Genomic DNA, 24,312 nt, shown 5'->3' on the forward strand with positions numbered 1-24,312 from the left:
GACCACCAATTTGAGGGACAAAAATTAAAGACCAGTGCCTTTGAAGTCAATCCGCACCAAAAAAAAAAAAATTGAAATTAAGTCCATACAGTCAGAAGCCCATAGAACAAAATCGTCTTCACAATTGACCCCAATATTTCCTCTCTCTCACCATTTCACTCCCCATTTTAATACTTCTTCCAAACTCATCCTCAAAAATTCCAAAAACCCTGTGGTAAAAACCAAAACCCTTCAAAAAATTTCAACAAGCACCACAATCCGTAAAGATGAGAGGATTCTCAGTGATGCTACGTCGTTTGATTGGTTGCAGACCATCCATATCATCAGGACGACGTTCTTCTGAATTAGGTCAAACATTAATGGTTTCATCAGCAGCCACAGTATCATACTCTACAGTTACTCTATTTGAGAAGCCTAATTTACTTTCCGGATCCCCAATTGCTGCAACCCTTTTGCCTGATTTGCAATCTCTTCACGTTCTCAATCATTCTAGGAATTACTCCACTCCATCTTCCTCAGGTTTGTTAATGAAATGATTGCCCTGATTGTCAAAACAATCTAACTTTCCGTTTATTTTCCCATTAATTTGTAGAGTGTTCAAGGGTTGTTACACAATTGTTTCATAATGTATCGTATTATATTTCTTGGGCCGAGGGTTTATCGAAAACAGTCTCTCTACCTCCCAAGTTATGGGTAAGGTCTGCATACACTCAAACCCTCCCCAGACCCCACTCTGTGGGATTTCACAGGCTATGTTGTTGTTGTGGGTGTTAGATGGTATTGTGTAGTATTGTATCGTACTATATTGTTTTGATGGATACAAGTTTGGATAGATGGTATCGTTTCCCGTCGTTATATAAAGGGACACATCAACAATTTGAAGGATAAACCTACAAGTAAAAATAGGATACGGGTTAGAGTTAGTATAAATCAGTAGGGTAAATGATAAACTAAGATTCTTAGATAGTAAAATTAAATACAAAATGAGAAAAAGGATAACGTAATGACGCGATCACACCAAATCGGTCGTTACATAAATTGAGACTTTTCGTCGTTACATAACGATGGATTTAAGGATACGATACAATAAAATTTAAGTAACAACCAAAACAAACATTATATTTAAACTAACAACACAGTACATTACAATAGGTAACAACCATCCAAACACACTGATAACATAATAGTTCTAATTAGAAAATAGTTAATCATATCATAATACTATTCTAAAAGTGGGAAGACTCTAAGTTGTAAAGTTGAATTTACCAGAATGTCCATTAAAAGTTAAACTAATCTAAACACTACTTCTATACTATTTTTATACCAAGTAGTAAATTTACCTACCAATAAATGATAAATAAATCAATTAAATGGGAAGTAAATTAATTAGTAAATGGCAAGTTCCATGCATGTATCTGCCAAAGCAGCTTATTTATTTATATTATAAAAAACTTTAGTTAGCAATTTGACATCTTCTTCGTTGCTAGAATTTAAGGACTTGAATTGATCAATTAAATGTATAACATTTCAATTAATAAATCCGTGAATGGAAAGATCAAAACTCACCAATTAAGGAATTAGAGAGCGATTTTAACTTGCGAACATTTTCTCTTTCCTTGTGCTCTCGGCGTACGATAGCTAATCCTGCGCCGACGTGTCCGGCATGAAGAAGGGAGCCAAAAGAGGCCGTGGCCAGCCAAGGAAAACGACGACGGACACTGTGGAAGCGACTTTGGGACTTCAATTGGCCTCTGGGGGATCAAAGGGCAAACAAGTCCCTAGGGTTTCATCGGCGGAAGGTCCAAAGGAGATGAGTAAATGGATTTAACCAGTTGAATCTGTGATTCAGCGCCCCACGCCCATGAAGAAGCTGGATTTGAGTTCCCCTTCCTCCTCTGCTCCTCTCAGCACCTTGGAAACCCCAATTACTGAATGAGGAGCTGCTACACTGAGTAACTAAACAGTGACCATAAATGAGGAAGATGCTGCTCGTGATGAGGAACCTGTGCGCATTAAAGCTCCTTGGAACTCCCTGTTCAAGAATAACAGATCTGCAATGTGTGGTATGGCTTTTTCTTACATTCCTCCTCAGATAGTTGATGGTAAGGTTCTGGTACAACTTGAGAAAGCTGATGTTGATAAGGAAATAGAGAAATGGAATTGTGCCTTGATTGCCTATCTTATTGGTACTAAACCAGGTTATAATGCTATACTACATTATATAGCTCAGAATTGGTCAAGTGTCGCTGAACCTGAACTTTACTTGCATGATGAGGGATACTATATCATAAAATTTCAATGTCTTGACAATAAGAATGAAATACTTTACTCTGGCCCATATTCCATTAACAATAGACCAATCTTTTTGAAACAGTGGACACCTACATTTGACTTTTCTGTTGAATTTCCTACTGAAATCGCTCTGTGGGTAACTTTTCCGCATTTACCTATGAGTTGCTGGGGTGAGGAATCACTTAGCCGTATTGGTAGTGCTGCGGGGAAAGCTATTTATGTTGACGAATGCACTACTAAACAAACCAGAGTCTCATATGCTCGAATGCTAATTCAAGTAAATATTATTCAACCCCTGCCTGATGAGATCATGGTAATGGATCCTAGTGGATGGCAATTCCCACAAGATGTTGATTTTGATTGGCCTGATTATTATGCCCTCCTCAATCAAAACCTAAACCTCCACCTCCAAAGAAGCAGGTAGGGAAGAACATACCTCAAGAGTGGAAATCTAAGGGACCTGTTATTGTTGAAAATCCGGAGCAGAATGTGACTGTAGTTGGTGATCATGTGGTAGCAGTTGTGTCAACTGCACCTCTAGTTACCAAACCACCTATAGCCAATACTCCTACCCCTATACACAGACCAGAAAGTGGCACCAATGTGACCCAACTATCCCAAAAGTGATAAAACTGCACTTGAATACAATTTACAGAATTTTCCTACCTTAACTCCTGCTTCTAGTAGAATGGGATTTGGGACACAAACCAAGAGGACTTGTGAGGTCATTCATCCCCCTGATAAAGGGGGACTCTCTCACCCTTCTCAATGAACTGGTTATTTTGGAACATTAGTGGAATCAATAAGAGGTATAAGCAAAAGGAGCTCAGACTATTACCCTAGGAATAAAGCCATTAAGTTGGCTGGGCTTATAGAAACAAGAGTTAAAGATCATAATGCTAAGAGGGTTCTGAACAACTTTGCTTCAGGCTGGAGCTACTTGCATAACTATCATCAGGCAAGCAATGGGAGTGTGGATAATGTGGGATCCCAATTGGTACCAGTCGAATATGGTTAATACTGGAGCGCAATTCATTCATAGCAACGTCAAAGACAGAACTGGTAAGATTGACTGTTTTCTAACCGTGATACATGGTTTTAATGTTCTGGAGCATAGAAAGGCACTTTGGAATTCACTTGAAGCTGCAGGTGCTAATGTAATGAAACCTTGGTTAGTGTGTGGGATTTCAATGCCATACTCTACCCAAAGGATAGGCTCAGAGGCAACCCTGTTAGCTATAATGAGATGCAAGACTTTGCTGATTGTATACATAATCTTCTCCTCAATGAACTTCCTTGGAGAGGTGAGTACTGCACATGGAGCAATAAACAACAAGGTGACAGTAGAATTTGTAGCAGGTTGGATAGAGCTTTTTGGGAACTGTGAATGGATGCTTCAACGAGGTCATGGCACTCTGGAATATGACATGCCATTTATGTAAGACCATGCCCCTATGATGCTAAACGTGAGCACTATCATCTGGCAGAAACTTAAAGCTTTGAAGCCACATCTGAAGAACCTCAATAACCAAGAGGTCAAAGAAAATCAATGTTCATTGTACTGCAACACTCATGGATCAGAAAAGTTCTTATTGCAAGACTTGGAGAAATGCTCTCTATTAGAGGAAAGTGCACTTAAACAGAAATCTAGAGCTACTTGGATGAAACTAGGAGACTCCAATTCTAAATATTTTGCTGTAGTGGTCAAAGAGAGGAGTCAAAGGAAGATGATTGCTGAACTAAATTCTTTGGCAGGGGTTAAACTTATATCTATTTGAGGATATTCATGAAGAAATAATCCAGTTCTACCAGGGTCTTATGGTAACTGCTGCCCAGGTCCTTCCTGCTATTAACAAAGTCATTATGAGCAGTGGCCTTGTTCTATCTCATCAGCAAAGGGTGGATTTGTGTTCAGGTGTTACTGAGCAAGAGGTGATTGATGCTTTGCAAGCCATAGGGGATGACAAAGCACCTATCATTGATGGTTTCAATGCTAACTTTTTCAAAAAAGCTTGGCTCATTATCAGGACTGAAGTAATTGAGGCTATAAAAGATTTCTTCAACACTGGGATTTTAGATAAGTCAATCAACTGTACTGCAATAACCTTGGTTCCTAAAGTACCCTCACCTGATACCATAAAAGATTTTAGACCAATTACTTGTTGCACTGTTCTATGTAAATTGATTGCTGAAGTGTTGTCTACCAGACTACAGAAGGTCATGTTAGCTATCATAAGTGAATCCCAAGCTGGGTTCATACCAGGGAGGAAGATTGCAGATAATATCATCCGAGCTCAAGGACTAGTTAAAGCTTACACAAGGAAAAATACTTCTGGAAGGTGCATGATCAAGATTGATCTCTAAAAGGCATACGACTCTGTGGAGTGGCCTTTCATGGAACAAGTAATGCTGGAAAATTGGATTTCCTACTCAGTTTATTCATTGGATAACGCAATGTGTCCAATCAGTTAATTATACTATATTGTTCAATGGGGAATCTTCCAAGCCATTTAAAGTTGCTAATGGACTGAGGCGGGCAGATCCTGTCTCACTTTTCCTTTTTGCCATCAGTATGGAATGCCTGAGTAGATGTCTTGCGGGATTGAAAAATGTAAAGGAGTTCAAGTATCATCCTAGGTGTGCCAAACTAGGTATTACACACTTGTGTTTTGCTGATGATCTTGTGCTTTTTGCAAGGGGTGATTTGCAGTCAGTTGCTGCAATTCATGACTACTTTCAAGTATTTTCTAAGGCTTCTGGATTGCAACCAAACCTAGGGAAAAGCTCAGCTTATTTTGGGGGTGTTTCAGCTGGTGAAAAGGACAAAATCCTTCATCATCTAGGATTTTTCCTTGGGGAACTTCCATTCAAGTACTTAGGCATCCTTCTCTCTACAAAGAAACTTTCTTACTTGGGCAGAGTTCAATTGGTGCAGTCAGTACTGTTTGGCATGCAAGCTTATTGGGCCCAGCTTTTCACCCTGCCTACAAAGGTAATAAAAGTGGTATTAATACAATCACTAAAAAGACCTTGGTAGCTTTGGGATAGAGTTTTTTTGCCAGTATCAATGGGGGGTCTTAACCTGATTAATTTGAAGCTATGGAACAAGGCAGCTATAGCTAACATTACTTGGATGTGGTTCACAAGCAAGATAAATTGTGGATCAGATGGATCCATACTTACTATTTGAAGGGCAAACAGGTTGAAGAAGTGCCAATCCCTCAGCAAGCAGCATGGATGATCAGGCAAATCTTAGCTGCTAGGGATGTAGTGACATTAGTGGAGAGTCGTTTGAATCCCTCAAAGAGCTTAATCAGACAAATTTAGATAGCTTAGCTTTGCTACCTGAAGAATCAAGGTTATAGTGGAAATATGTTTTGTTTCAAAATGATGCCAGACCTAAGGCTAGATTTACTATGTGATTTCATTTTCATGGTAATTTGCTCACAGTGGATAGGCTTATTAAACGGGGTATGCATGTGAATCCCATCTATTCTTTATGCCAGTTACATGATGAAAATAAACTCAATTGTGACAGAACTCTCACTTGGATTCAAAGAGATCCATTCTCAGTTTCTTCTTGATCACTATGTTACTTGGGCTGTTACAAACTCCAAAGGGAAATCATAAGCAGCTCGAATTTTCAGATTGATATTAGCTGAATGTGTACATGCCATATGGTTGGAAAGGAATCAACGAGCTTTTGAGGACAAGAGCAGATCATGTGAAAGAATTGCCAGAGATATTGCTTACTGTTGTTCTGTTAGAGCCAAAGCTGGGATTAGTACCCTCTTGCATAGTTATGTTTTCTAGTTCTGGTAGGTGTTAAACTTGTTTACTTAGTTTCTGTGTTTGTGAGTTCCGACTTGAATGTTTGAGATAGCCAGCTGAGATCAAGCTTGGCTATGGTCCTTGTAACGTTTCATTTGGTGTAATGAAAGTGTTAGTTAACCAAAAAAAAAAAAAAAAGGGACTTAAGAGCAAATCAATACATTGAAGAAACTTTATTAAGCCACTTTCCAACCTCTTCATTACTAGAATATATATGAGGAATTGCATTGGATAGTTAAATGTATATTATAATAACTGTGTGAATGGAAAGCTCAAAAGACACCAACCATGAAATTACATTAATTATTCAGCAAAAAAAAAAAAGAAATTACATTAATTGAAGAATTATATAAAGGGTACCCATTTCCCTCAAGCCTTCCTCACTGATCACCATCTTTATGGGCTCTAAAGCTATCAAATATTCTCAGGGAGTATATCCATAATTACTAAGTAGTTCTTTCTATCAAGTGGGTATATGTCAAAGTTGTTGCATTGAAACAAGCTCTTAGAATTTTGTCGGATACATGCAAAGATTTGTTCTCTTACTGCAGTGTAGCATTTTCTATTTAGCTAAAGCAGATATGCTCATGGCACATGTTTCTTATTCTTCTTGCTTCTACTATACCTTCAAATGATTTTTTAAAAAAAAAAAAAAGAAAAAGAAAGAAGAGGGCATAGAACGATGGCTTGTAAAAGGACCAAAATTATACCTTATTCCATAAATAGCAAGCAATGTGACATTTTAAAGTTTTTTGCCTCAAAACTATATTGATCCTTTAACAGGCCAGTGTTTGAAAGATTGTCTGATATAGTTAGTACCAATTTAAAGTTGGTGATGCCGAGCCCACAGAACATTCAGTCGGTGGAAAAAGTAGACAGGTTGTACAACAAGGGATATGTTGTAGACGTACACCACAAGTTCAGATCTTGCTGTGGACCAAGCTTCGTATTTATGTGGAGAAGGGTAGATGGATAGGCTCATTGTCGACTGCAAAGCTGCAACGGGCCAACTTCTCGGCTTTTTCGAAAAATAAGTAGAAGATTTCATAGGACAGAGTTGACTATGACAAATTGCAGAAATATTGGTCCATTTTTTGACCTTCAATTATCGCATTAGTCTGAAAAGTCATAAGATGTTCTGATTAGTTGTTGATACACTTACCTGCTGAGAAAGAAAACGTTACTCCCTCCGGATCAAAAAAAAGTGTCAACTTACACTTTTTTTTTGGTTCAAAAAGAGTGTCTACTTACCAAATCAAGAAACAATTAACCTTATTCTTCCAAAATTTCCCTTATTAAGAGCCTGTTTGGATGGGCTTAAAAAAAGCAGCTTATAAGTTGCTTTAGATAAGCTAAGCCAAACGGATCCAATTAATTTTTTGGGCTTATTTTAAGCACAAAATGACTTTAAGCTGGCCAGCCAAACACTCAAAAAAGCTGAAAACAGCTTATAGGCAACTTATAAGCCAATCCAAATGGGCTCTAAGTATTAAATGATCAAATCACAATTCCTGGGGTAGTTTAGTCAAATTACCAATTTTTGCCGAGGAGTTAGTATTTTCTTAAGGGGTGTGTAAATGGCTAAATGGACACTCTTTTTGATCCGGAGGGAATACCATTTCAAATTAAAAAAAAAAAAAGAAGAAGAAGAAAGAAAGAAAGAAAGCAAGAGGAGAAAGAGAAAATAGCTCCAAACATATGCGATCCGTGACTGATTGTTCGACTGAATTACCTACTTGTGGATGTGCTGAAGAATTGGTGATATTATTGTGAGAGCTATGTTATTTTAGGCGTCGAAGTTGATATAGCAATTAGCAATAAACCTTGTCATTTAAGGATATAGTAGAGGGTGTATGTTTATACTCTTAGAGACTGAAGGATATTTGAGAAGTAACTAAATATATACTGGTTGTATCTAGGGTTACTAATAGAGATATGTGCTTAGCATAGAATGGCTCACATTAGGATCATGCAAAAGTTTCCTAGTGTACTTTGCTCCGACTATGACCAATTTTGTCCAGAAAATATAGACGTATCATCCTTTTTGGAGTCAGGATAAGCTTGTAAGAATCACGTGAAGTTTAGGCTCATAGGGAGGAGCTAGAGTTATCAGCCGATTATTGTACTGATGAATACAATGTGTATCAAGAACACTGGGCAGATGTAAAGGTGCACCTTTTCTTGCAGAGTAACAGGTGTAGTATGGGTGGATTAGATCAGTGAGGATCCGCAGTTACTGATGTATGAGTTCTCTAGCCTCATTTTAAACCCAAGGAGAGCTTGATAGTTTTAATATTAGATAATAATGTTTTATGGCCCCCCCCCCCAAAAAAAAAAAAAAAAAGGGGGAAGAAAGAATTCCATAGGAGTTTGATTCTTTTTCCACACATTTTCTCTTCTATTACATAAGGAAAATACTTTATATGCAACACGGAGGCCCTTGCTGCTTGTTGACCATTTTAGAGTTGGTTAATTATAGGTCCATCGAATATTGTATCAATTGAGTCCGAAGAGCAGTTCAATACTTCACTTCGCAAAGTGCAAGGTATTTCCTTGTCTCCATAAAATTCCTGTTTAATTTTGTGTAAGTTATGACTTGTGGCTCCCTCACTTGCTCAACATCTGTTCATATGTTGCAGATGAGTCTTTGCCTGCAATATTCTACTTTACTGCTGTCTGGTGTGGGCCCTGTAAGCTTGTTAATCCTTTTTATCAATGCATATATTTTTGATAATTGTCTTTTTATCGGTGCATAATTTGAAGAAAGGAATAGTCTGCATACATTTCTCTGCTCTTCATTTACGTTTCCTTGAAGACCGCTCATTGTGCATGTGTCAAAGCAATTAAAAGGACAATGCCTTGCTTTTCAATTAGCTTTTCTTTAATAAGTAATTCACTGAAAAAGCATCTCCTGGGTGCTGTTAATTATTACTAATCTGCTCTATTTTTTTTTTCAGGTAGGCTGCTATCTCCTGTAATTGGCCAATTGAGTGAGAAATATCCTCATGTGACCACATATAAAGTTGACATTGACAAGGTAAAGAAACGTCTTCCTGTTGTATTGTCTCTTAGATTCCTTTCAGGAACCCTTATTACTGCATCATGAATCACTTTTTTGCGGTGCTGATATGTGTCAATTCTCCCTTTCTTCCCTTCCCCCTTTTTGGGTAAGTTATAATTATGTTTTTATTAAGAATGCACCAAATTGGTGGTCATACACAAAAGAAGCTACATCAGACCGCTCAGATGTATCTATATACTAAAGTACAATATCAGACCATCTATAGAGTAGTGTAATCCTCCGTTCGCCAAATAGCAACAAAAACAGAGATTTGGGTCTCCATTTGCTGATGCGGTGATTGTCCAGATCTCTACAGGGGGAGAAGCAAAGCTTCGTAGACAGCTTCGCTTTGATGCCCCTACTCCCAAGAAGTTGCTGGTCGGGATCGTGGAACTATCGCTCGAGAAGTAAGAAGCTGATCCTTGTTAGGTTCAGCACTGTTTCAATTGTTTTCAACAAAAAAAAACTCTAACGAAAAGCATAACTATATATTTGCTGTTAACATGTTCGAATCCTGCAACCCTTCCTTTCAAAGCTGGCCAACCCATATTCTGTTATAGACGAAACCTGGAATTGCCACCTACCCTAATCCCCCGCCTACACCATCACCTTCTTCTTATTCAGTAAGGTTTACTTGACAACTACCTCTCTCGTCTTTATGCTCCATATTCGGTCATAATTCACCAGGATGTCAATCTCTTTATTTCCAACATGTTCCTCCCTTTCCTTTCAGATTTCTGATCAACAAAGGATTACAATACTTGGTCTGCTGCGTGGCCTGAAATATTTAGCTTGATATCCATAACGTTAACTTTGACATGTTGTCTGTCTGGGATTCCAGTTTATCAATGTTGCTTTATTGTCGTATATATGTCACTTACAGTTATTCCAAGGTTTTGAGTCTTTTGGTATTCTTCCTACATTGGAATTGGATAAAATAAAAAGAAAAATAATAATACGAGACACAGATAGTTATGTTAGATTCTTAATAATGTAACTCGTAAGAAATCTTTTATTTTTCTACTCTTTGTGCCTGTAGAACTCTTTTTAGTTTATTTCTATCCTTTTTGGTCTTCTGGTCAATGTTAAAATTAGAAGTTAGCGTATGATACTATGTTCACAGATTAAAAATGGGTCTTGATTCCTGATTGTGGCTGTTTAGCAAACTGTGGAAGATCACGGAGAAACTCTTGTGGAGATTTTTGCGAAATGGATAATGGACCTTCTTGAAATTGATAATAAGTTGCATATGGCTTGGGTTTAATATCTAATTTCTTTAGATTGTTCCAACCATGGGTCCTGATTATATGACATTAGACAATGGAAAAGCAACTACCCAAACCAAATAGAAGAAACCCTGTTTCTTGGACAAGTCAAAAACAGAATTTCTGAACTACTGGTTTGATTGGGAAAAACAGCTCTTTATTGTTGCTTTCGCATTGAATTCGGGTAATATTTGAAGGTTAGGGTGGGTTTTTAGTTACTCTCATGATGCTCTCTAGCACACCTAAGTCACTAAAGTTGTAGGCTCATGGCCAGCAGTGAGTCATGTCTACTGATCTTATTTGATCACAAAGATCCCCTGAACCTGTTGGACGTATGTTGTTCCGCCTATATTTGTATAGCTGCTTCTTGAAAATAATGCTAGGGTAATCAAGTGATCGGCTCCAACAATTATTCTTGTGGATGCTGATTTTACTTTGATATGCTGACACGTTGAAGTGCTGAATAGTAGCTGGCATATTTCCATATTAAGACTTGCATTTGAAGGAACATCAGTTGATGGTGGTCTTTGTTTGAATAAGCGAGGTATCTTGGAGTTTGTAGCTTGCCATCCCTTTCCTGTGGGTTCATTTGGCATGTTTAGTTCGGGCATTTATAAGTTTGTCTGCAGATAGCAATTGAAGTACTTTTGTTTATGTTTAATTTGGACATGAGTTTATCTGCAGATAGCAAGTGATGAATTTATATTCATATTTCGAAGAAAAAGGACGAATTGAGAGAAAGAACATCATATGCATAATTCTTTTAGATCGTGGGTTTGCCTTTTGATAAAAAGATGAAGTCTATGCATAATTATTTAAGATCTTGGAAGAGGTTGTGTGCAGGGGTATGAAGTGAATGGATCCTCAGATTTTGTGCTTTCTCAGAAGCTCAGAATGTTCAAAAAGGACCTGGTCACTTGGAACAAGGAAGTATTTGGTAGCGTCAACACAAAGATCAACAAGGCTTTGGAGGAGCTGCAAATGTTGGATCAGGCTGCTGAAAATAGAGTGTTGACTCAAGACGAGACTAACAAATCCTTGTCACTAAAATTGGAACTTCAACAACTAGCCAAGGCTGAGGAAATCTCATGGAGGCAGAAATCTAGATGTTTGTGGTTGAAGGAAGGGGATAGAAATACTAAGTACTTTCAGAGAATTGCCAACTCTCATAGGAGGCACAATTGTATTGACAAGCTGCAAGTGGCAGATGACATTATTGAGGATAAAGAACATATTAAGCAAGTGATCTTGGACTTCTACCAAGAACTACCAAGAACTATACTCTGAGAATGAAGAATGGAGGCCTACTGCTGATTTTGAAGGTTTGAATTGTCTTGACAATGAAGACAAAGAAACCTTAGAATGCTCTTTTGAAGAAGATGAAGTCCTCAATGCCATCAATTCTGGTGCTCCAGATAAGAGTCCTGGACCAGATAGATTTACTATGGCTTTTTTCCAGAAATGCTGGTCCACTATTAAGCAGGATGTCATGAACACCTTCAACCATTTTCACACCAACTGTCATATGGTGAAATCTTTTAATGCCTCTTTCATAGCCCTTATCCCTAAAAGGAAAGGGGCAATTGCACTAAAAGACTTCAGACCCATTAGCTTGATAGGCAGTGTGTACAAGATAGTGGCTAAAGTGCTCTCTGAAAGACTCAAAAGGGTAATTTGGAAGTTGGTCTCAGGCTATCAAAATGCATTTATAAAAGGTAGACAGATCACTGATGCTTCCCTTATTGCCAATGGAGTATTAGATTGGAGACTGAAAAGTGGTGATCCTGGTCTGCTTTTCAAACTGGAAATAGAAAAGGCTTTTGACAAACTTAACTAGAAATATCTAATCTCTATTTTGAGGCAAATGGGATTTGGAGATTGGTGGATCAGATGCATCAGGTTCTCCTTTTCTACTGTCAAATACTCTGTTCTTGTTAACAAGAGCCCAGTTGGATTTTTTTCTCCCAAAAGAGGAATGAGGCAAGGGGATCCTCTGTCCCCTTTCCTCTTTATCTTAGCAATGGAGGGATTCAGCAGGATGCTTGACAAGGCAAAAGAACTTCACTGGTTGGAGGGATTTGATGTGGGCAACAGGATTGGTCAATTAATCTCTATCTACCACCTACTACTATTTGCTGATGATAGTCTTATATTTTGTGGTGCTGAGAGGTCCCAGGCTCAATATCTTAATATTACCTTAATGATCTTTGAGGCTATATCTTGCCTCCACATCAATATGTCTAAGAGTGTAATCTATCCGGTGAATATGGTTAATGGTTTGGAAGATCTGGCTGAGATAATGTGTTGTAGTACAGGGACTTTTCCAACTACCTATTTGGGACTCCCTTTGGGTGCTAGCTACAAATCTGTTGAAGCTTGGAATGAGGTGGTTGAAAAGTTTGAAAAAGATTGGCCTCTTGGCAACAACAATACCTCTCTCTCGGAGGCAGAATTACATTGATCAACAGTGTATTGGACATCATTCCAACTTATTTCATGTCCTTATTTCCTTTACCAGGTGAAGTCTTGCAGCAGCTTGATAGGCTTAGGTGCTTATTCTTATGGGATGACAAAAATGAGAACCACAAACTCCATTTGGTGAATTGGGACAAGGTCACCATCCCAAAATCTCTTGGTGCGTTAGGAGTGAAGGATTTGGCACTTCATAGCAAAAACATGCTCATGAAATGGCATGGGAGGTACAACCAAGAGAACATGGGATTGTGGAAGGAAGTGGTCCAAGCTAAATATGGAAATGATAGCCATTGGGTCTCCAATCTTAGCAGATTACCTCATGGCTGTGGATTGTGGAAAGAAATTAGGAAGTTGTGGACTGACTTCTCTTCTAACTCATCTTTACATGTAGGCAATGGGAACCACATCCTCTTCTGGGAAGACAACTGGCGAGGGCAGAATCCCTTGAAGGAGCTCTACCCTATGATCTTTTCCATTGCCTCTAATCCTAACTCTACTGTCTCTCAAAATTGGGAGGGGCATACTTGGTGCCCCATCTTGAGAAGGAACTTGAATGATTGGGAATTTGATGAACTTGCAGCGCTTCTGGGAAGACTGCAGTCCAGTGTGGTTAACCCACTGAGAAATGACATGCTCAAATGGGGCAATAGCATGGATTGATCATACTCAGTTAAGGCTAATTATCAGCTCTTGAGTTCCAACAAAATTCTAATTGATCAGTGGCCATGAAGCTGATATGGAAGGTCAAATTGCCCCCCAAGATCAGTGCTTTTTGCTGGATAGCTTTGAACAACTCTTGTTCCACTATAGATAATCTTAACAGAAAAGGCTTCAGTACAGTCAACAGATGCTATATGTGTTTAAACAGGCTTGAAACAGTCAACCACCTTTTTTTGGACTCCCTATTGCTAGAGACATTTGGTCAATGTTCTGTTCCCTTTTTGGTCTCCAATGGGTTATGCCAAATAGTCTTAGAGAAGTTTTTGTCAGTTGGGGCAATTGGAAAGTTGAGAAGTCCATCAGAAGAATCTGGTCTACGGTTCCCGCTGTTGTTGTGTGGGGTTTATGGACAGAAAGGAACCAAAGATGTTTTGATGGCATTGCAACTAGCAGCTCCAATTTTAAAGGCAGATGCCTAGTCTTACTCTTTAGTTGGGTTAACCATACCCCTGTGTATAACCCTGATCAATTCTTGGATTTTGTCAGCTCTCTAGTTTTATGATAGGTCTTTATTTTTGCCTTTTCTAGAGCTGACTTTCCTACTTTTGTAAATCTCGCATCCCATGCATGCTTTGTTATTAATATACCACTTAATTAAAGGAACCTAAAAAACAGAAAAAACCTTCAAACAGGAAGATAGAGAGATAAAAATGCTCCCAGGCACATTTACCAAGGATTTTCTCTCTACTTTTTAGGATTGCAGAAGCTCACTTTTTTGGCAAGGAATACCGGAATTAGACCTTTTCTTTCAAGCCAACAATAGTCACCCACTATGATTATTGCCAAAATCCCTATTTTTTTTAGTCATCTTTTTCAGTTCTGATTTGGAAGTAGCATGGAGGAGAACAGAATTTATTTCAATGCTGGTTTCAAGTCATTTGACATCACTAGGTGTATATCAGGCAATAACATCTGGTTCGATTGGGTGGAAAGAAGCAGGAACAGGTTGAGAAGGATAACTTTGAGCAAAAAGATCATGGAGTGGATATGCTTCACTTTCAAGGAAGCTTCAAATGACCAAAAAAAGTTGGTGAGAAGATGGAGGACAAAAGGTCAGGTGGCTGACTTCTTTGCTACTAGGAAGTACAATGAACATGGCAGATACATGAGCATTTTGTCCCTCAAAGGTGAAGCAAGATCAGTTATTATTGTACCTGAACTAGCCATCAATGCAGGCTGCAGAGATATAGCTTATAAGATTGAAAGATTCATTAATTTCTCTTCTCAACCAACAGTCAGGCATCCCCCCAAACTGACTAACAAAGATTTTCCGTATGCAAAGGTTGTTGAAGACAGTAAATGGCAACCCCAATCAACAACAAAGGATAGCATAGTTAATGAAGAGGGTATATTGGGAAGATGCATAACTGGTTTCTTTGGGGAAAAGGAAACCCCCACCCTTTCAGATATTAGAAGGTGGGCATCTTCCACATGGAAGAAAGCTTTCGGGGTTAATATTTACCAGATGGCTGGACATTTGTTCCTTTTCGAGTTCCCAAATAGGAACATGGCCGAGCAGATTTTACAAGGGCAATGGATTTGGAAAAATTTCAAGATCAAGCTAGAGTGGTGGAACCCTTTTGTTGGCTGTATACCAGTCCAACAGAAGAAATTTTCGGCTTGGATCAGAGCAGTAGGGCTGCCACTCCATTTATGGTCACACGACACATTCAAAGAAATTGGCGACAAGTGTGAAGGGTGGAAGAAGACAGAAGAAGAAACTGAAATGAAAAACCACCTAAAATGGGCTCGAATTGAAGTCGTAGGCGAGGCTCGATGCGTACCCAGTGAGGTCACCCGGCCAAAGAACCGGCTAGGGTTCAAGAAGCTGCTGTAGAGATCTTTGATCAAAGAAGAGTACAAGAGCAGGTTAATATCCCGAGGTCCAAAGCCTCATACGAGGTTATTAACCAAGTCTGCTCTATGACAGTTGTTGACTGGAGAACCTGCAGTCACATGGATGTTGAAAATTTTTTAAACAATGCTGAAGAAGCACGTGAGAGGCAGGTGACCTATTCAGAAAACATTAATAAGCAGTTGGGTCAGTCCAGCAACTTCAGGGCCAGATTCGGCCCAAGTCATCTTTAATGACTTAAATTACCAGCCCAATCTGAAAATAACAAGAGACATTATTTTTGAGGAATTAGCTGCACACAGAACATCCTCTTCAAAAAACCCACAAGGCTTATTACTTACGGCTGAAACGGAGGGTACATGCATGCAAAGACTCCTAACTTTTTAGGAGTTTCAGAAAGAGAGAAGGAAGCAGACATACAATTGACAAGGGCAGAGGGGGAAAATATGGTGGAAGAGGAGGAGGGGGTTCTTGATTTCCCCAAAGAACAGCAGTTGGAAAATCTCGATTCAAGCATTATTGGGGAGTTATGGGATGTGGAAGAGGCCGTACCTATTCTAACAGAGCAGGAAATTCTTGCTATTGACAAGGAGAGAGTTACGACTGTTTGGGTTCGCCAAAATATTATCAAGCTAGGCAAGATTTTTGGCGCTGACTTCAAGGGACATGAAGAAGCCCGAGAACTTCTTATGCAAATTGATGCGTGCAGGCAAGCTAGAAGGATGGAACCTGCCATGGAAATTTAAAAATCCAGAGCCAGAGGATCACAGGAGTTAAAGAATTTAATTGATTTTGATGTTAAATTCAAAAGTAACGGGAGCAGGAACAAGGGGAAAGGGAAAACATAGTCTAAGTAATGAAGCTCAATCTTGTGTCATGGAATGTAAGGGGATTAAACAATGTGGGGAAAAGAAGGAGGGTAAAGAGCCTTGTAGATCATTGGAGAGCAGACATTCTTTGTTTTAAGGAAACCAAGCTAGAGGGGAACATTCAAGATTTAGTGAAACAAATTTGGGGGGGGGGGGGGGGGGGGGGAAGATGGGTAAGATATGCTTGCCTAGAAGCAAGTGGTACTAGAGGGGGAATTATTATGCTATGGGATGGTAGAGTTTGGAAGGGGGAGGTTCTACAAACGGGTGTTTACACTTTAACTTGCAAGTTTGAGGCCATGCTTCAGAATTTTAATTGCAATATATCTGGGGTCTATGCTCCAAACTGTAAGGTGGAAAGAAGAGGTGTATGGGATGAATTGGGGGCTGTTAGAGGACTTACAGAGGGGCCTTGGGCAGTTTGTGGTGATTTTAATATTTGTAGGTTTCTTTCTGAAAAGAGGAATTGTCAGAGGAGATCTTCAGCCATGGTAGAATTTTCAGATCTCATAGAAGACTTGGAGCTTATTGATTTACACCTAGAAGGGGGTACTTACACCTGGTTCAGAGGTGATACTCACACCACAGCCTCTAGAATAGACAGGATCTTATTCTTATCTGATTGGAATGATCATTTCAGTAAGATGAAGCAAGCAACTCTTCAAAGGCTGACCTCTGACCATGTTCCTATTGCTCTCTTTTGTGGAGCTTGGGAACACAAAAAATCATATTTCAAGTTCAAAAATTGGTGGCTAAATACTGAAGGTTTTGTTGATAGAACCAGTGCTTGGTGGAATTCTTTTGTGTTCTATGGGAGATCGGATTACATTTTAGCGTGCAAACTGAAAGCTCTCAAAGGCAAGCTAAAAGAATGGAGCAGAAATGAACAAGGGAACCTGAACATTCAAAGGTCTAAATTGCTAAGTCAAATGGCAAGTTTGGACTCATTATTGGATAGTAGAGCATTGACAGAAGAGGAATCAATCAGGAAGGCAGCAATAGTTATGGAGTATGAGGAACTTCTCAAAAATGAGGAAATTGCATGGAGACAAAGATCCAGGACCCTATGGTTGAAAGAAGGGGACAACAATACAAAGTTTTTTCACAATTCAGCCAATGCTCATAAGAGAAACAATTATATTGACCATCTGGAAGTGCAAGGGGAAACCATTGTGGAGCCTGAAAGAGTTAAGGAGGAGATCATTCTATATTACAAGAAGCTCTACACTGAGACAGAGAACTGGATGCCTGCAGGGAATCTGATTAACTGTCCCTCAATAACAGAATCAGAAAACAACAATTTACAAGCCAAATTTGAGGAACAAGAAATGTATAATTGCTTGAAAAAGTGTGCTGCTGATAAAGCTCCTGGCACTGATGGATACACCATGAGATTCTTTATCAAATGTTGGGAAATCCTGAAACAAGACATCATGGAGGCTTTTCACAATTTTCATGACCAATACATGTTTGAGAAGAGCTTCAATGCTACTTATATTGTATTAATTCCCAAGAAGACAGGGGCAAAGGAACTGAAAGATTTCAGACCTATAAGCTTGATAGGTAGTTTCTACAAGCTTTTGTCTAAGGTACTCACTGAGAGGTTGAAAGGGGTGGTGGATAAGCTTATAGATTCTCAACAGATGGCTTTCATCAGAGGAAGACAAATCATGGATGCAGTATTGATTGCTAATGAAGCAGTAGATTCAAAAATATCACAAAATAAGCCTGGCATTTTGTGTAAGTTGGATATTGAGAAAGCATATGATCATGTTAACTGGGAGTTTCTACTTAGAATCCTTAGGCAAATGGGTTTTGGGGAGAAATGGATCAAATGGATCAGGTTCTGTATATCTACTGTGAAATTCTCTGTCCTAGTTAATGGAGCCCCTGAAGGCTTCTTTGATGCTCAAAGAGGAATTAGACAAGGGGATCCCCTATCCCCGTTTCTATTCATTCTAGCTATGGAGGGTTTAAATAACATGATCAAGACGGCAAAAGTAAATGGATGGATCACAGGTTTTGAGGTTTCCACAAACAATGAGAGGAGTTTGGAGGTGACTCATCTCCAATATGCGGATGACACTCTGATTTTTTGTGATGCAAATGAGGAACAACTAAAATATCTGAGTAATTCTGGTACTCTTTGAAGGCATCTCAGGGCTTCACATCAACTGGGGGAAAAGCCATATATATCCCATCAATTCAGTCCCTAATATAGAGCTTCTAGCCACAATCTTGGGAGGTGAAGTAGGTTCTTTACCCACTGTCTATCTTGGGATGCCATTGGGTGCTAAATCAAGGTCAAAGAACATTTGGGATGCAGTTCTGGAAAAGTGTGAGAAGAAGTTGTCTAGATGGAAAGCACAATATTTGTCTTTGGGAGGCAGGCTCACTCTGATCAATGCAGTTTTTGATGCTCTTCCAACATATATGTTATCCTTATTTCCTATTCCCTCAAGTGTAGTCCAAAGACTGGACAAGCTCAGAAGGTCCTCCTTCTGGCAAGGAAACAAGGAAAGAATAGTTATCATTTGGTTAAGTGGAAAGTTCTGATCAGCAGTAAAAAACAAGGTGGTCTTGGTATCAAAAATTTGAAGAATCAAAGTAAGGCTTTAAAATTGAAGTGGCTGTGGATCTTTATGGGGAAAAGTGATCAAATTGAAGTATGGGGAGCTCGATTTTTGGGCTACTAAGGAGGTAAATAAACCATATGGTGTAACTGTCTGGAGATCGATCAGAGCATGGTGGCCTTTCTTAAAGAGCCACTCTGTTATCAGAGTATATAATGGCAACAAAACAATTTTCTGGAAGGATAGGTGGTTGGGAAACAGAAGTTTGGAGGAGCTATTTCCTGATATGTTTGCTTTGGCAAAACATCAGAACAAAACAGTGGCTGAAATGTGGTCACCTCAAGGCTGGGAGTTGATCTTAAGAAGAATGTTGAATGACTGGGAAATACCTAGACTAGTTGAGCTTTATAAACATTTGGAGTCTTTCCAAAGGCTGAAGGATGGGGTGGACTGTTTGTGGTGGACTGAGCATAACAAGGGGCACTACAAAGTGAGTTCAGGCTATAAGATCATGAACATGACTGGGCCACAAAACTCTAACTGGCCATGGAGACAAATCTGGAAAGTTAAGATACCTCTTAAGGTTGCATGCTTTACATGTTTGCTAGCCAAAGAAGCTGTTTTGACACTTGAAAACCTGAGAAAGAGAAGGATTATATTAGTTTCAAATTGTTGCTTATGTGGGGTAGCAGCCGAGACAGTAGGGCATCTGTTTTTGCATTGCAGAATTACTGATCAGCTATGGAAGATTTTTATCAATCTCAGAGGCATATCTTGGACAATGCCTAGCAAGATTGTTGACACTCTTTCTAGCCGGGAGGAGGCTGGGATTGGGGCCAGGAATAGAAGCTACTGGAGGATCATTCCAGCTTGCATATGGTGGACAATCTGGAAAGAAAGGAACTCCAGATGTTTTGAGGATAGAAGTAGCACTCTACAGAAGATCAAGCAAGACTGTATGTTGCTTTTTTGTTTTTGGTGTACAAAGAATTCCTCTGTAGATGCAGAATCAATCTTAGAAGTTCTTGACTCATGTTAGGATTTTACTTTCTTAGCTTCTTAATTATCTTTTCTCTTTTCTTTTGTAAAGGGGTTTTCAGTACTACCTAAGTACTGGTCTATAATACAAAGTTGTTACCTGTTCAAAAAAAAATATACCACTTAATTCATCAAAAAAAAAAAAAAAAGATGAAGTCTATGCTACGGGCCCTAGTCCAAACACTTTTCGTAATCTGTAATGATGCTGAAATTTATTAGTTTCTCCTAGCCATTAGTTTCAAAAATTCCTTGAAGAGATTAAATCTTTGCGAGTCTTTCGAACTCACTTGGTGCATTTTGTGTCTCCACTTGCATTCAATCAATACCTATCCACATGTATACTGAGCATATTTCCACATGCAGGAGGGGCTTGGAAATGCATTGAGCAAGTTGGACATTCACTCTGTGGTAAACATCAACTTCCTCCTCCTCCTCCTCATCTTTTCTGAAAGCAGACACATGAATATGCAAAGTGATTAAATTAATTTCAATACTCTTGATAAAACAGTTAAACTTTATTACCGATTAAAATCTAAACTTTATTACCGATTAAAATCTCAAGTACATGATATTGTTAATACTTTGGCCAGGATAATATAAACATTTTTCTTATATCTATCACAAGGTCTCTAAGAGCATATTCTTTTTATCCATAACATATACTTGACGAATTCTTGTTCTTGATATTCTCACTCTGCTTTGCTGGTAAGATATGTTCAGCAAGAAGTATATAGTATTTTTCTCTTGTTCAAGGTGATTTGGTCTTGGAATTAGACATTTATGCTTTCCTACATTTATATAATAATGATATAGCAAAATATGAAGTTTATTCCCAAGTAGCTGAGTGATTGAGTAGGAATACAATTTTGAGATCCTAGGTTCAAATCCCAGCTACAAAACTAGGCATTAGTCCATCCATTCTAACCTTGTGAGTGGGTTCACCCTACAACTGTGCTTGCGGGTTGTCCGAGACTGCTCGGTGGTTTATGTACGTAAAGCTGTCCCAACCACCATAATTTTTTAATAAGGGAAGGGGAAATGGGGGAGGGGATTACAAGGTGGGGAATCGAATCCCTCACCAACAAGGTGAAAGTTCAAGTAGCCAACCAACTGAGCTACTAATATCCCCGTCCCAACCACCATCGTTATATAGAAGAGGAAAAAAAAATAGATGCTAAGTTCAAATTAGCTCGGAAAAATCTCTGGGAAAATATAATAATAAGATTTTAGGAACTTCTAATGATGGAATTCAACTAATGTAGTATGATATTGTGCAAAGTCAGTCAACTGTTACCTTCTCAAAAAAAATATTGTGCAAAGTCAACTCCACTGTTACCTTCTCAAAAAAATATTGTGCAAAGTCAGTCAGGGGTAGAGATTCAAGGCATGTCATTCCAAATTAAGAGCCTGTTTGGATGGGCTTAAAAAAGCAGCTTATTTTCCAGCTTATAAGCTGCTTTAGATAAGCTAAGCCAAACGGGTCCAATTAATTTTTTGGGCTTATTTTAAGCACAAAATGACTTTAAGCTGGCCAGCCAAACACTAAAAAAAAACTGAAAACAGCTTATAAGCAACTTATAAGCCAATCCAAACGGACTCTAAGATGTTCTTATTTGCCAACAAAAAGGGCATCTTACAGAGCATGATACTTTAGGAGACGCTGTCGGCAGCTTGCCCTATCTTGGTTATTAGGTTCATACACTATCGGGAAGAGCAGGTAATGCTAGGTTAGACACGCCTTTCCTGAGGTCCACTATCAGTATATTAGTTCATGATCAGATCGTTTAACAGAAATGTTAAAGCTGGTTAGTTTACATGGTTTATCTGTAGTCAACTACCCTGTATAAACTGGAACAATTCATTGCTATGCAGCCTACATTGCACTTCTTTCAAAATGGAAAAAAAACATCTGAAGTTATCGGTGCTGATGTCCAGCGCTTGAAAGATACCATGGAGGAGCTCTACAAGTGATACTTTAACCTTCCAGCATTTCATGTCTGGTTGGAAGTTGACATCCGTTCAGGTTCTACAAACAGCATTGCAAACTTTTATCGCTTCAGTGATCATTCGTAGATTTTAAGTATGCTCAAATGTAATGCTATCGAGTGCTGAATAAAGTTCTCTCTCTTCCTGCTGTAACATTTCCTGTCACCTTGATTGTTATTTTTTCTTCCTTTGTTGCCCATTTTGTTGCACCCGTCGATGGGAGGATCATTCTGATACTGTACAGTCTAAAAAATAGTCCGCTAGTTCATAGTTTTAAAACTTGAGCTCAAACAAATTAAAATATCAAATCGGGACGAGTACAATGAGGATACTACAAGGTTGTCCTGTGCTATAACCCAACTTTCACCTGGTAAGTCACTAACATGAAATTTAAGTCATAACCTGGTCAATTCTTTTCTAATTACTGGTTTTTTTTTTTGGTTTAATTTAGTTACACTGACATTGCAAAGACTTTCACTATGAATGTAATACAATCTATTGTAGTAGGTTATCTGTCTATCTTACCGGTCGTGATTAATTTCACTTATTATGAAAAGTTATTTGTAACTATCTTTTAGGTAACGTGTAAAAGCGCAAAATTTCTTTTTGTTGGTTTATTCCTGCGAAATAACCTAGTTTTCTTTCGTTTTGTTTTTAGTGTCATTCCTCTAACTAACGGCCCAAGGACCGAAAATACATAGTGTAACGTGTTCCTGAATAATGACTTTCAACTGTTAGGTATGAAAAAAGCATATTTTTGTTAGGCCTTGTTTGAAGACTTGTTGCCGCAGAGACTTCTGAGATATATAGGAAGTAATCTTTCAAAAGATATATGTTTTTGAATCACGAATTGAAGAAAATCAGTATTTAGAACTTTATGTATTTGACCTTCTGTTTCCTCAGTAAACCTCAGAAAGCCCAAGTGACGGAGCACAAATTTTTGTTTTTCAAAGGGAGAGAGATTGATACTTTGGCAGAAAAAAGTTACTAAAACTGAAATTCCATTGAACTTATTTTAGTTCTAAAATTAATACGTATTTGTTTAGATTTTTATGTGTTCTTATATTGGATTTGAATGAGACCACCGCCTAAGAGGTGCATCCACCACTATTAGGTGCCGTTTGGCCATAAATACCAAAAATAAATTCACTTTTTTTGGAATTTTTGAAGTTGGAGTTGGAGTTGTGTTTGGCCATAGTTTTTGAAATTCTAGTTTTTGGTGAAATGTAGTGTAAAAAAGTGAAAAAATTTTGAAAAACAAGTTTTTTTTTTTTTTTGGTATTCCGGAATACAACTCCGGAGTTGTATTCCGAATATTTATGGCCAAACGCCTAAAAGTAAACAAAGTGAAAAAAAATTTCGGAAAAAAGTGAATAATTTTTATGGCCAAACGGCTACTTAGTATTCGCGAGTATAATACTTTGTACAATATTGAAAAAGTTGTTGTAAGGATCATTTTGAAAGAAATAATATTTTCTCACTCAAATCTCCAAGTCTTTTTCCAAATTAAATTCATCTCCGATAGAATTATCTGTTTTTTGGAAGTACTAGTGCCGTTTGTTTTAACATTAGGGGATAACATTAAAATGCCTTAAATTCGTAGGTACTAGTAAGGGCCCGTTTGGTTTAGCTTAAAAAAAACATCTTATAAGCTGAAAACAGCTTATAAGCCCCCGACTTCTTTAGAATCCCGACTATCTTGAACTTATACCAAAAGGATTATTAAAGGGGCAAATGTTTTCTATTAGGATTTTTTATTCTCAAAACTTAATTCTAAGACCTGTAGTTAACAGTAGAGTTATCCTATCTATCCCACCACAAGCGTTGGTGGTAAAAAAAATAGGTTCTCATAAGGATAAGCTAGCAATTCAAAAACCAAGACAGAAAATTGACAACCTTAACAATCAAAAATCCATCTATAAACTCCAATATAACCTCAAGTTTCATCCCTTTTACTTACACTTTATATGTAAAGTTGAAATTTACAAAAGAAAAAGAAAAGTAGAAGACCAAAAGAAGTTAGTAAGTTTTGAAGGAAGGTTATAAAGTGTAAGGCCAATTTGATGCTTCTACTGTCCCATCATCACTTGTAACAAACATTATAGTAGTCCATAGGATACTTCAACATTAGCCTTCCATTTCAGTGAAAAGAAAACTCTCTATTTGGTGTAGGAAACCCTATTGGAAACAATAAGAGAAAGTGAAACAAAGTAGAGTTATAGACCTTGCTATTATAGGGTCAAAAGGGGTAGGGGTAAAGTTAAAAATTGGTCAAAGGATTCAGGCAATGATAGGGGTCTGTAACATCTGAACGTTGGGTCCATTCTATTCACAGTTTCTCATGTTT

The 24,312-nt window shown here is 38.3% G+C and overlaps 1 protein-coding gene across 2 annotated transcripts; it reads left to right on the top strand.

Moving 5' to 3' along the window:
- The first annotated feature begins 145 nt into the window (after positions 1–145).
- LOC132621426 (thioredoxin O2, mitochondrial-like) lies at positions 146–22,162 on the top strand. 2 transcript variants are annotated; one of them, XM_060335690.1, is made up of 6 exons: positions 153–519; positions 8,603–8,668; positions 8,763–8,813; positions 9,081–9,160; positions 20,343–20,387; positions 21,852–22,162. In XM_060335690.1, the coding sequence occupies exons 1-6, from the start codon at positions 267–269 to the stop codon at positions 21,948–21,950; spliced, it is 594 nt and encodes a 197-aa protein (XP_060191673.1). In that variant the 5' UTR covers positions 153–266; the 3' UTR covers positions 21,951–22,162. The 2 variants fall into 2 exon arrangements, with proteins under 2 accessions (XP_060191674.1, XP_060191673.1); XM_060335691.1 differs by lacking the exons at positions 8,603–8,668; positions 8,763–8,813 and having other exon boundaries at positions 146–519.
- The last annotated feature ends 2,150 nt before the right edge of the window (positions 22,163–24,312 follow it).

The sequence above is a fragment of the Lycium barbarum genome, chromosome 12 (assembly GCF_019175385.1).
Source record: "Lycium barbarum isolate Lr01 chromosome 12, ASM1917538v2, whole genome shotgun sequence".
Classification (NCBI taxonomy): domain Eukaryota; kingdom Viridiplantae; phylum Streptophyta; class Magnoliopsida; order Solanales; family Solanaceae; genus Lycium; species Lycium barbarum.